This window comes from Procambarus clarkii, chromosome 13 (assembly GCF_040958095.1).
Source record: "Procambarus clarkii isolate CNS0578487 chromosome 13, FALCON_Pclarkii_2.0, whole genome shotgun sequence".
NCBI classification, from domain to species: Eukaryota; Metazoa; Arthropoda; class Malacostraca; order Decapoda; family Cambaridae; genus Procambarus; species Procambarus clarkii.
This window is the reverse complement of record NC_091162.1, coordinates 23,882,969-23,896,781: the sequence shown is the minus strand read 5'-3', so window position 1 is coordinate 23,896,781 and position 13,813 is coordinate 23,882,969. Positions and strand designations below refer to the sequence as shown.

The window sequence follows — 13,813 nt, the reverse complement described above, 5'->3', positions numbered from 1 at the left end:
GATCAGAGCAAAAGATCCACCAAAAAGCCAAATTGCTTCAAACTAAGCAACTGCTTGGAAAATTTTATAACCCTGATGATAATAATGCAAACAATTGTTACTTCAGTGAAATAACCACCTAGATACTCGCCTGCCACTAGATGGCAGCCCAGGTGATCCACGGTCTTTGTTATGCTTAGCAATTACCAAACCTGGTGCATGACCAGGGGGGGGGGGGAACCACTCCTGGGCCCCTCTGTCACTTTTTGTCTTAGAGAAGACATGTTGACTATCCCTGGAACAATAGGTCAGTCACAATAGGTCACAGAACCAAGCGATAAGGACCATTGCTTGGGTTTGTGCCCTATTCTGATTTGTGTGTTCTGTACCATCCACCTTGTGTGTTCCTTGAGTTAGTTGACAGTTTGCTCTGGTGCTTGTTGCCAAGGTTATCTTCCCTGCACAGTTAGAATTATCTCATATGAGTGGCTTTCTCTTGAGGTATCCAATTTCTTGGTAGAGTATAGGGTTTGATTTTGATACCTCTGTAAGGCCTGTTGGAGTGCATTTATTTCTAGCAGTTTGCTAGTGTGCCCTTACATTTTGCTCGCCCTTGGAACTCGCTCTCCTTACATTTCGGCATAGGTTGCACTTGGGTAGCGTAAGTGGCCACATAACCCTGGTGAATTATGCCTTTTCAGTGTGTTAGAGCCTCTAATGAACACTTGGCTTCTCCATTACTCAATCTGTTAGAAGTCCTTTTGCCCATGAGTATATGAGAATTTCTCTTGGACCTCAGCTTCAACAGAGCCACCCTCCTTGTTGGTCGCTAACCAGGTGGTGGCTTCACTGTTGGACCAGGCATACTAGTTCTGCCTTTGGCATTCACTTTTGGATCTGAATAGAGAACCCCCAATGGCCCTTGATGTGGAGGAAGAGCGTCATTTGATTTTGTACACATGTGCCAGATTAGCTTTTTACTCTTTTGGCACCTATTTATTTTCCATTTTGGGAACTTGTCCAACCAGCTTCTGTTTATTTGGTTGCTCAGCCTTCCCCACTGGTTCATGCATGAAGCAGCTTTGGACCGGTAGTTCAAACTCAGATGGTTGCGAGATTGTGCAGGGAAATCCTTGGTGGGTTGCTCCATCTGGGTTGCTGACTGAGATGGCAGAGCCTTCACATCCCCTTAATTTCTTAGGTATGTGCAATGGGACTCAGATTCCCAGGGTTTGGGATCTTCCTTGGTCGATACTTTCTCTCTTCCTTGGGATTTGCCTTTGTCTGGAGGGGGATGTTTCTTCCATTCCTGGACACTTCCTCCCCAGGAAAAGAGGTATAGGGCAATTGGTCCTTTGCCTATTGTGGAGTCTGATGCCCGACATAAAGGGGTACCTTGTTCTGCATGGATGTCTTTGAGGTCATCCATTCTCATGTGAGCTGGATTCCTTCACCACCACCACCACCTTGCAGGTGAATTGCCAGATCTTCCTTCTGACCAGCTCCACTGCTGGTTTTCAGGGTCTTTGTGATGCGTTTTAGGTGGCAGGCCTGGCCTTAGTGAATTCTGTGGTGTGCCTTTGTGTTCTTTGCCTTTGTACCTTTGTTCCCAGTATATGTACCTTCATGTTCTCAGCCTGGTGAGCCCCCGTGTTTCACCAGGCCTGGTGGGCTCCCGTGTTTTACCAAGCCTGGTGGGCCCCCTGTGTTTCACCAGGCCTGGTGGGCCCCCGTGTTTCACCAGGTCTGGTGGGCCCTCGTGTTTCACCAGGCCTGGTGGACCCCCGTGTTTCACCAGGCCTGGTGGGCCCTCGTGTTTCACCAGGCCTGGTGGGCCCTCGTGTTTCACCAGGCCTGGTGGGCCCTCGTGTTTCACCAGGCCTGGTGGGCCCTCGTGTTTCACCAGGCCTGGTGGGCCCTCGTGTTTCACCAGGCCTGGTGGGCCCTCGTGTTTCACCAGGCCTGGTGGGCCCTCGTGCTTCACCAGGCCTGGTGGACCCTTGTGCTTCACCAGGCCTGGTGGGCCCCCATGTTTCACCAGGCCTGGTGGGCCCCCGTGTTTCACTGTGCACTCTTAACATGCAGGACAGATAGTTAGTAATAACAGAGCAATGCTTGCTAATCTTTGATTCTAAGTATTGCTTGGTGGTGGTGTTTTGAGTGTAGATTAATCTATTTTCTGAGAAGGGAACTATCAGGGGGAAAGTGCTATTTTCCGAGAGTCGGTCATTCATAGCTGGATTGAGTCATTGGTATTTTCCTTTTCCCTGCTGCACTTGAGATGGGAATGCAGCACTGACCTTGGCAGGAGCATAATGTTACTTGAGGGAGCAATAGATTGATGCAAGAACCTTCATTTTCAAATGCAAATGTTATCATGTCTTTAATTGATCACACAACTGATATTTCCTGCATGCCTGTGGAGAATTTCCGAATATTCAAACAAGCTCGATGCAGAAGTTATATTTGCATTATAACTACTATATTACATAGTATGTGAAATTATCATACTACTTTGTAACTTCAGGAAACTAGATTTAGGATAAAACTAAAGTGACATGATATCTGGGTGAAATATATGTGCCAGTGAATAAGGCTGAAGAAGTATTCAAACTAGAAGATCAAACTGTTGCTGAAGACTTGCTAGATGTAGATGGATGTGCTGTAAGTGTATCAATTCTTTCTGTATAGGTTGTTATTTAACTTGGCAACAGTTTCCATTGACCATGTCGTTAATGCTGTTATGACTTGACTGTAATGACTTTCATTATTTGTATATTTAAGTGAAATGTTTTAATATTATCACAGCTATACTGATTAAAGTATATCTTTTCCCAGGTTGCAAGCAAGACAGTGGAGTGACAGAGTCATCAAGCGTGTGGTAAGACCCAAGTGGGCAGTTCGTGGTGGAGTTATATTAAAAGAAGTCAATATGGTTGTCACCCCAAGAGTGAGAGAAGAGGTAATTAACTAGTATGGTTTCCTGTCGGCAACCATTTCTGGAAAACAAAACCATCACGTAAATTGTGGTGTAAAACTAAAATGTTTATACATTTTAGTTTTTATCTTCAAAATTTATTAGATATTTAACAATTACACATTTAAAATTGTTTATCAGGTCGGAGGGTCCCCCATCCTCGGTAGCTCCAGGAGCTTAAGCTCTGGTACTGCTCAATCTTAAGAAATGGCCCCCAACCCCTGAGATTTCCCCTTGTCTACTAGAAACAAGGAGCAGGGTTTACATGTCTTTGAGGCAAGGGGAGCTTGAAGATCAGAGATCAACCGAAAACCGAAAAAATCCAGCAGAAAAAAAAAATAAGTGCAACAAAACAAACAATTGCATGAAGGAAATGAATAACCCTGAGATAAAATCTAGGCAAACTATCATTACTGCTGAGTAAATACTCATTGATGCATCAAACTGCTATCCGTTGGTGGCAGTTTGATGCATCAATGCTCGACTCGCTAAGTAATTACTTAAGTGTAGTTACAGGATGAGAGCTACGCTCGTGGTGTCCCGTCTTCCCAGCACTCTTTGTCATATAACAGTTTGAAACTACTGATGGTCTTGGCCTCCACCACCTTCTCACCTAACTTGTTCCAACCATCTACCACTCTCTTTGCGAAAGTGAATTTTCTTATATTTCTTCGGCATCTGTGTTTAGCTAGTTTAAATCTATGACCTCTTGTTCTTAAAGTTCCAGGTCTCAGGAAATCTTCCCTATCGATTTTATCAATTCCTGTTACTATTTTGTATGTAGTGATCATATCACCTCTTTTTCTTCTGTCTTCCAGTTTTGGCATATTTAATGCCTCTAACCTCTCTTCGTAGCTCTTGCCCTTCAGTTCTGGGAGCCACTTAGTAGCATGTCTTTGCACCTTTTCCAGTTTGTTGATGTGCTTCTTAAGATATGGGCACCACACAACCGCTGCATATTCTAGCTTTGGCCTAACAAGTCGTGAACAATTTCTTTAGTATATCGCCATCCATGTATTTAAAAGCAATTCTGAAGTTAGAAAGTGTGGCATAGGCTCCTCGCACAATATTCTTTATGTGGTCCTCAGGTGATAGTTTTCTATCTCGAACCACCCCTAGATCTGTTTCTTTATCAGAATTCTTTAAAGATTTCTCACATAATATATAGGTTGTGTGGGGTCTATGTTCTCCTATTCCACATTCCAAAACATGGCATTTATTAACATTAAATTCCATTTGCCAAGTGGTGCTCCATATACTTACTTTGTCCAGGTCATCTTGACGGGCATGACAATCATCTAAGTTTCTTATCCTTCCTATTATCTTAGCATCATCAGCAAACATGTTCATATAATTCTGTATACCAACTGGTAGATCATTTATGTAGACAATAAACATCACTGGTGCAAGAACTGAACCCTGTGGTACTCCACTTGTGACATTTCTCCAGTCCGATACATTGCCTCTGATCACTGCCCTCATTTTTCTATCACTGAAAATTTTTCATCCATGTTAGAAGCGTACCTGTCACCCCTCCAATATTTTCCAGTTACCAGAACAACCTCTTATGTGGAACTCTGTCAAAAGCCTTTTTTTAGGTTCAGATAGATGCAGTCAACCCAACCATCTCTTTCCTGTAATATCTCTGTTGCTCGATCATAGAAACTGAGTAAATTCGATACACAGGATCTTACAGATCGAAAACCATACTGTCTGTCTGATATTATATCATTTCTCTCTAGGTGTTCTACCCATTTAGTTTTGATTAGTTTTTCCAATACTTTCACTATTACACTTGTCAATGATACAGGTCTATAATTGAGGGGGTCTTCCCTGCTGCCACTTTTGTAGATTGGAACTATGTTAGCCTTTTTCCACACATCAGCTACAACTCCTGTAAACAGGGATGCCTGAAAAATCAGTTGAAGAGGAATGCTGAGCTCAGGTGCACATTCTCTCAGAACCCATGGTGAAACTCCATCTGGACCAACTGCCTTGTTCTTATTTAGCTCCTTGAGCATTTTTTCCACTTCGTCTCTAGACACCTCTATGTGCTCTATGTTGTTCTCTGGAATTCTTATTGTATCTGGTTCCCTGAAGATTTCATTTTGTACAAGCACACTTTTTAACTTTTCGTTTAATGTTTCACACATTTCCTTTTCATTTTCCGTGAATCTATTTCCCATTTTCAACCTCTGTATATCATCCTTGACCTGCAATTTGTTGTTTATGAATTTATAGAATAGACCTGGTTCTGTTTTACATTTGTCTGCAATCCCTTTTTCAAAATTTCTTTCTGCCTCTCTCCTCACTGCTGTGTAGTTGTTTCTCGCATCTTTGTATCGCTGGTATGTTTGGGGGTTCGGCCTCTTCCTGTATTGATTCCATTTTTGTGTCTTTTGGTCTCTGGCCCTCTCGCACTTTTTGTTGAACCAATCCTGTTTCCTAGTTCTCCTTCTTTGTTTTGGTATAAATTTTTTTGTGCCTTCATCATATATTTCACAAAACTTGACATACATCTCATTCACTTCCTTGCCTAGCAACAAGTCTGTCCAATTATACCCACTAAAAAAATTTCTAAGGTTGCCATAATGTCCTCTCCTAAAGTCAGGTTTTTCAATTGCATCAACCTTCATATTTTCTTCCAGATTATAACGCATTGCATACTTTATTCCCAAAAAGACATGGTCACTTTTACCCAAGGGAGGAAGGTACTGAATGTCAAATATTTCATCCTCCTTCCTGGTAAATAACAAATCTAACATGGAGGGAACGTCCCCTTCCCTCATCCTCGTAGCTTGTTTAACATGTTGATACAAGAATGTTTAAGTGCCAGGTCACTTAGTCTCGGCCAGCATTCTTTCACTTGCTTCTGTCAGCGTTCACCCCCTTCCAACCTGTGGTTGGGATTGCTTCCACGAGTCTTAGCCCCTCAGTTCCTGGCGTGACTGTCCGCCCCGGGGCTCCCCCAGTCGGCTAAGGGCTGGCCTTATATACACCTCTAGCGAGTGGGGAGGTTCAAGCCTCTTATAACTCATCTGAACCTGCCCGTCCTGACACTGGGAGGTTCTCTCTCTCTCTTTGATATCTGGTCTGCTCTGAGGTCATTGTTGAGTTGAGGTCACCAGCTAGGTGTTTAGACTCGTGTCCCAGCAACACGTCGGTGATCTTATTGGTTATCTTAATTAAGGATGCAATGTCATGTGCAGTGCAAGGTGTCATAAAATTATCTCACTCAATATATATATAGCCCTAGGGAATGGAGGCTCACTTAAACTCAGCAGTTAGTTTAAAAGTTTACTGAAAAAAAGGTAATATACACATATAAATTGCATAAGGAAAGGTCTATAAGTAGGATCGTCCGCTGGTGGCAACACTCCTCTTGACACGTCTCTGGCAACACGGTCAGCTGACTGGGTCCACACCTCGAGCCGCGGGCACACACCTCGCGCCTCTGGCAGCACGATCAGCTGATGGCTCCAACTGTCAGAAACGTCGTGACTCTCCCACGCCTCTAGCAATGCGATCAGCTGGGCGTTTCAGAGTTCGTTGCTGGCTCCTTGCACACCAGCTACCACCTCCAGGATCACTTAACATCACCACATAATGCTCACACGCACCAACTCATGCCTAAATGAGCTCTTGGCTACTAGCCTAACACTGTCACTTAGACAATAAAATGATGAGTAGAAATGTTCACAATATATAAAATACCCTAGCTCACCGAGATCAAAAGAGGTAAAGGGAGGGACAATTATCTACCTTACTTCATTCCAACCACGAAGCTGACTCGTCCTCTGTTGAGTTGAAGTTCCTGGTCCTGGCTTCTTGTCTGCCAATGACCAGTTCCCCCACACACAGGTTCCTCCGTCGTCCTCGTGGTATTGAGTCTTCACCGTGCTCATTCCCAACAGGTACTGCCTTCCTCCTCCTCTTCTCTGGGGTACTGGAGACAGGTACCTCCGTCATCCTCCATTCTTACAGGCACTGTTGGCACCTCGTAGTCCAGCACAGCTTCCCCTCGCCTCACTGCCAGTAGATTTGGCCTGGCCGTAGCTTCTCGCTTGATGTGTAATACGTGGTCCTCTGGGCGTCCCAGACGTCACCAGCCCAACGTTCCCTCTGCTGCAGACCCTTGATAGAGCTCTTGGCTCTCTAATCTGGCCAGTCCTTGCTTCTGGGCACTCCACGGAACTTGGATGGCCTCTCAGACTGTCTGCAGAATCGAAGCGAAGCTTAAATCTACTGGTAAGGGCTCTCTAGATCCGGAGCTCACTCGAGCGCGTCCTCACTCTATGGCGGCTCGTGACGTACTCTCCCGCCCAGGCGCCAGCCAACCCGAGGGCCCTCCGCCTCGTGACGTCACACCGCCCGAGGGCCCTCCACCTCGTGACGTCACACCGCCCGAGGGCTCTCGTCATTGGTCACTTCCGGCACATGACCTCACCTGGCCAATCAGGTGCTTGGAGGCGTCATGACGTCTTGGTGGGAAACAGGATGGCCCGGCACCATCTTGTGCCCCAAAAGGGCGTAAGCCCCTTGCATTATCAAACTTAGCTGGCCATTTTACAGCCAGCTTAATCACGCTCCACGTTTTCCCACCCACGAAAATGTTCCCTGAACATCAGAGAATACTTAAGCTATGGAGATATGACTCTTCTAAGCTGGGAAGGAAGAAATATAGGGGTGGGATACCATCACACTTCCCTGGTTAATATTGCTAAAGCATGCCTATGCTTCATGCTTTCACCCAAGTGGTGCTGGCTATCCTTGTAGCAACTGTTTTGCTAGGAGCCATTGCTTAGTTACCTTTTTACTTCAAGATTGTTTCATACACCTGGCATTGCATGTGTTCTAGCTCTATTTTTCTGATTATAGACTAGGATTATCTGCCTTGGTAGTTGGCTTACATTTCCCTTGCCCTGCCATAGATGCCTGCTCTGAATTTTTGGGTTCTCCTCTACAATTTGAAGTCTACAGTCTTCTCGCATGGGATTTGTTCTCCATTGCTTGGGCTGTTGGTGGGAAGTGTAGACGTTTGGGCTGCAATTGCACCTAGCACTGCTCCTTTTGTGTCCTAGATTAAGACTTTGCACTTGTCGATGATACACTTTGGTAGTGTAAATGCTATTTCTTCTTGTCCTGTGTCTTCACATGCATTCTTGTCAAGTATTGACACTCTGGGTTTGACATATGCTAAGCTGAGATGGTTGCCATGTTCCTGGCAAGGCCTCATGTTTGCACATGTCTGAATGACTGGATTTTCTTGTCCCAGTGGCTTGTTCTCATCTGTAGTCTTGATCTAGTTGTTATGGCTTTTCCAGCCAATTCCATATCTGACATGGTTTCCAGTTTTCTTGATATGGTTTAGTGTTTTTGGATGTTGATGGCCATTCCTGTTCCCCCCCTCCCCCCATCATTTAACCTATTAAGCTACCTCCCTTGTGTCTACCTTGTGATGGTTCCGAAGGATCAAGGTCCTCGTGGCCCAGTCTCTGACCAGGCCTCCTGGTTGGTAATCTGGTGACCCAGGCTGATACTTATTTTCTATTATTCTATTTAGGTGTATTCTGGCCATAGATGAAAGCAAAGTAGAAGAAAAAAATGTTTCAAAGAGTACAAAATGTATTTTTTCTGTTGTCTAATACAGTACACACCTGTGTTAGCTTGCATTACTAGTTAATATACTGTCAAATCAGGTCCTGTTTATTGGAGGTGCCTAAGGCCTATCAAGGTTTTAATCTGATCCTGGCTGCCACCTGGTGGTGATCAGCTGTTACTAGAGCGGGTATGACTTAACTAATGGGAGGATCATTTGCAGTTATTTGCTGCTTTGTTTACTTTCTGTGAACCTTACAGTTGTCCATTTTGCTTCACTTCTTTTCTGGAGAATTCTTCGGTAAGGGTGATCTTAAATCGTCTGCTCCCAGTGTCTCTGTGAGGGGGGGTCAGATTTTACTTCTGGTCTCCAGTAGCTATTATAGGACTCCTAGAGCTGAGGTGACTGGTATATGTTGAGTTATTTCTACACGGAGACCTTTTTCAATCCTACCAGAAATGATGGTACCTATAGTCCCTTTGGAGGAATTGTATATATCACTAATATGATATATATTAATGAGAAAAGCAATAGGAGCATTGAAGTGACTCGAACTAGCAGTCTAGGAATTCGGCCGTGCACCTTACCTCTGTACCATGACTTGCCATAAGTTATACAGTGGAACGGTTAATAATCAAAGATAGCTTCATGAAAAAAAAATTCTGTTTTTGGTTTTAGTTGTGTAGGAACTGTATAGTTAATTCATTCTTTGAAACTCCATAGGTCATCTTTAGAATACTGTATTAGAATTATTAAAATAAGTTGACATTAAATAGCCAGAAAAAATTAATAACAAAGAAATGTATGTAATTAGGATTTGGTTTTTAATGCATTTGAATTTAGTTTTTAACCTTTAACCCTTAAACTGCGGAACGCACCTGCAGGCCCTCATCTGGTTTGCGCAACACGCCTCTGGGTATTTGTATTTTTCACGTTCCATTCAAAACTCCCGCGGCGACATGGGGGTTCACATCAGCTTCCTCAGGGCTCTTGTAAACAGACGCCATCTTTAAAAAAAATCGTGGTCCACATTCCTGGGTGTGAGAGCCTCGGCACCAAGTGAGCAACCAAGGCTGGTGCATGCAGCATGAGCTCACAGCACTGCTGTTCAGCTTGTGACCATAGCATTGCCTAATAATGTCAATATATATATATAATAAGTATTATTTAGCCATGATAGTATTACAGAAGAACCCGAGTGTGATAATGATTGTGTACAATGTTCAAATATCAGTGATTCAATGCTGTTCACGATGTTCACAGCACTAGCCACAGCACCTCAGCATTATTTCGTCCATCTAAGAATCTTCAAACGACTTCTTAGGTTTCTTTACCAAATAAACTTGTGGTCAATTATTCATTTACAGGAATTAGTGACCAGGATTGTGATAAAAACAGGACTGTGGTGATAATTATTGGATAATTAGCGCTGTGCGTAGTAATTGAGGTAGTTTCACTGTATGTGTGTGGCAGCCATTCTTGTTTTGCTCACCATACTAGCTTAGTGGTTCGCTATGGTGAACACACATGTACATGGGGTATATACAATGTGTGTGTATACAGTGTAATAATGGCAACAAGAGTATGTTGAGAGGAGCTATTTTGGTGAGGGAGGTGATGTCGTAATCGTGGCGTCGTCTGCTGTGTGATTTCTCGTGCAGTGTATGGTAGCCACTGTACTGTTTGGACACAATACCGGCTTACTTGCATAGTTCGGTGAATAAAACATGTAGATAGGTATACATATGTAAATAGTGTAATGAAAACAATAACAGTATGGTGGGAGGAGGGGTGATGGCGAGTACGAAGTTGGAGGAGAGAGGGAGGATTGGCTGGCTGGGTGTGGCAGCTCACACTCACGGAGTTCTGAGTGTGTTTATGTTGTGTGTATATAGTGTGTAAATGTGTTGTAAATATACATAAATGAACATGAAACATTTGTGTGAATAACAGTATGGTGGGAGGAAGGGTGATGACGAATTTGATGTTGGAGGAGTGAGGGAGGACTGGCTGGCTGGGTGTGGCAGCTCACACTCGTGGAGTTCTGAGTGTGTTTATGGTGTGTGTATATAGTGTGTGATACTGTAGTGTGTGTAAATAGATTGTATATATATACATAAATTAGCATGATACATTGGAAGTATGTGTCGGATATGGGTACACATGTCATGCACGTAACACAGTGTCTTCGGACACTATGGATGTTCTACTGCCATAATATAGTGTACGTGTTCATTATACATAGGATTGGCATGTAAAAACAAATAGAATGTATTTGGAACTGTGCGCAAAAAATGAACAAAAATATATTCGCGGCAGCGCGCACATCCTGTCCCGGGCGCCTTACTGCGCCCAGGACAGAATGCGCAGTGAGGAGCCTCTACGGCTCTCTGGAGCTTATCGAGCTAATGTATGTTATGTTAGACCGGGACTTAGCTATGGAGTTCAGACCTACCAGGGACCAGCGGCAGAACTTGGCCCCTTCAGAGAGGTTTCAGGAAGCAATGGCCCTGGAAAACCCCATTGTGGTTGGGAGCTTTCCTTATCTGCCATCAACTGGGAACCCAGGCACCCAGAAAGGTAGGCATAACAAAACAAACCCCTACAGGGTAAGAAACTAAAACAAAAACCGAACAGAGAGGTAGAAACTCCCTACAATCCCAAGGAAACAAGCAAACAAGCAATTATCACACTGTACTGTCACGCCAGTCGTCCGCGCAGCCCTCCCCTCCTCGAGAGGGGGAGGGGGAGGCCCCGGACCTCATCGTGCCGGCTGCCTCCAGTTCGTAAGCTAGTGTCAACCGGGATAGACGCTTCTCTGGCCTCAAATTACTGGGCGGTGTTTGCCTTGTGTGGCGTTCTCTGCTTTCTTTGTGTGGTGTGCGGTGGCCAGGAGTACCTCATCAGTGCTGGGGCTGCATGCGCTTAGGGGCTTCCTTCCCTAGGCGCCCTGTAAGTACTGCCCCTGCATGTCAGGGTTATCTTCCCTGGGGCGTTCGGGAACCGCTCCCATACGGGTTCTTGCTGTTCAGCAATTGCCTCGCCCTTGGGGCCAGCTGGGGCTTGGGGACCTTGTTTGGACCTGGGAAGGGAGTGGTGTTGTGCTGGTTAGGGCGTCAAGGTGTTGTGCGACCTACCACCTAAGCGGCGACCGGTTCCTGTTGCCTCTGAAGACGGTGTAATTTTGCGGGGTTTTCTTTTTTGTTTTTTTGCCTGGTGGAGGTTATGCCTCGTGGGTCTATAGTTTCCTTGATATTGTTTTGGTGGCCCCCTGTTAGGCCCCCCGTGCTTGTACACATCCCAGGGGTTTCAGTGTTATCATCTACCCCTTGTTTTGTTTGAGTTTCTTAACTGGTTAGCAACACCTCTCCTGGGAGTTCGGGAGTTCGTGGCAGTCTGGTTTGCGGTTCGGAGGGTTTGGGTCACTCGGGGATCAACCATTCGCCTCCATTTGGACTGTTCTCCAGTCGTTCATTGATTGAACCACGGGGGTTTGTCTTCGGTCCTTGGCTCTTTGGGGTTGGTCCCTTCGAGTGGTTCGTCTGCTGGATTCTCGGGGTTTGGCTCTCCATGCGGTTCATGTCCGGGGAGTGTCCAACATCCTGGTGGACGGCCTGTCTCGCTTCATTCTCCTGTCCACGGAATGGATGGTCGACAACGACTCGTTTCATCGGATCTGCCAGACGTACATTCTCCCAGTTGTGGACCTCTTCGCGTCGGCGTGGTCTCGGTGTCTCCCAATCTATGTGACGCCCTTCCCCGACTGTGAGGCGTTAGTGGTGGATACCTTTCGGCAGGACTGGTCAAGGTGGGTTTACCTGTACCTCTTCCCCCCCTGGTCCAGCTGTTGCTTCGGGTTCTGGTTCGGTTGGAGATGTTCCCATGGAGTGTAGTCCTTGTGGCCCCTTGGTGACCAGCCCAGCCTTGGTTTCCGGCGCTATTGGCTCGGTGTCCGAACCCGGGGCGTTTCCCACGGCTCCGCCTCTTTCAGCAGTTCGGCCCGGTCTGGTACGAGGCTGGTTCGACCTTCTCCTCTGCTCTTCGCATCTGGTCTTTTTGACGCGGGTGTATCACCATTTGTATGGTGATCAGGTGGCTTCGTTAATGGTGTCCCTCCTGAGAGCTTTGTCACGGCGACAGTATGAAGTTTCCTGGCGTTCTTTTCACCATTTTCTGGCTCTTCGTAGGTTGTCTTACCTTTTGGATCGGGTTGTCTTGTCCTTTCTTTCTTGGCTTTTTCAGGACTGTCATTTGATGCCTAATACTGTCGCCTAGTATCGTGTGGCGCTGGCGGAGCCGCTCAAGCTAGCGTTCAGGGTGGACGTCACATCCGCCCCCGTTCCGTAAGCTTTCTCGTGCTATGTTTCACCTCCGGACTGCTCATGCGCCGCCTGAGCCATCCTGGTCCTTGGACAGGGTGCTTTCCTATCTTTCCTCTCCTCAGTTTGTGGTGGCCCCTTCGGTTCTAGATTGTTTTTCCAAGGCTTTGTTTTTGTTGGCATTGGCCTCTGGGGGCCGGGTAGGGGAGCTTCATGCTCTCCTTAGGCGCAGGGGTTTCTGCTCTTTTGGTCCTGGGGTAGGTTTGTCCATTTGCAGCCTTCTCCATCTTTTCTGGCGAAGAACGAGACGGCTGCTTTCCGGAGAGGTCCGTGGGTCATTGATGCTTGGTTTGGCCGGGGGTGCGTCATGTGTTGTGTCTGGTTGCGGCTCTTCGCCATTACCTGCGTGCTTCTGCTGGGGTGGCTGGAGATGCGCTTTGGGTTGATTCGGTTTCCCTCGTTCCCTGTTCCAGGGCTCGGGTCTCCCAGGTTGTCCGCAGGGTTATTAATGCAGTCTATCCTCGCACCCATGACGTTTGCAGCTTTGGCGGCCGTGTTTGGTAACATATTCTGGGCTCATATTCGGGCACGTGGATTTTGGAAGTCGAACAAGGTCCTGGCCTCCTGTTATTTGGTGAACGTACCTGCTCCTCGGCGTTCTTGTTGCTATGGGTCGCAGGTTGCAGCCAGTTGTCTCGACTTCGCGTTGAGTTTGTGGCCGCCGCTTCCTGGGTAAGTCCCTATTTTCCTTCTCTTTGGGTATGTAGCACCAGGGAGCCATAGGGGCTCCCCACAGAAAACCAGTGTTGAATGTAATGAAACGCCATTTTCTGAATGAGCCCCGGAGGCTCCTTGGCTACCCTCCCTCCCATCCGGTTGGCATTTTTTTTTCGCGTTGATTGAAGCCTAGTTTCCAAACTGAAGGCAGCCGGCGCGGTG

At 46.1% G+C, this 13,813-nt stretch overlaps 1 protein-coding gene across 1 annotated transcript in view; it reads left to right on the top strand.

The window, feature by feature from the left end:
- The window catches only part of Invadolysin (leishmanolysin-like peptidase, invadolysin), a gene marked incomplete in the record, with an annotated part of 420,119 nt that overhangs the window by 309,809 nt on the left and 96,497 nt on the right, over positions 1 to 13,813 (top strand). The window contains 1 exon segment of the mRNA XM_069323797.1: positions 2,818 to 2,941. Within this exon segment, the coding sequence (XP_069179898.1) occupies positions 2,818 to 2,941 (124 nt within the window).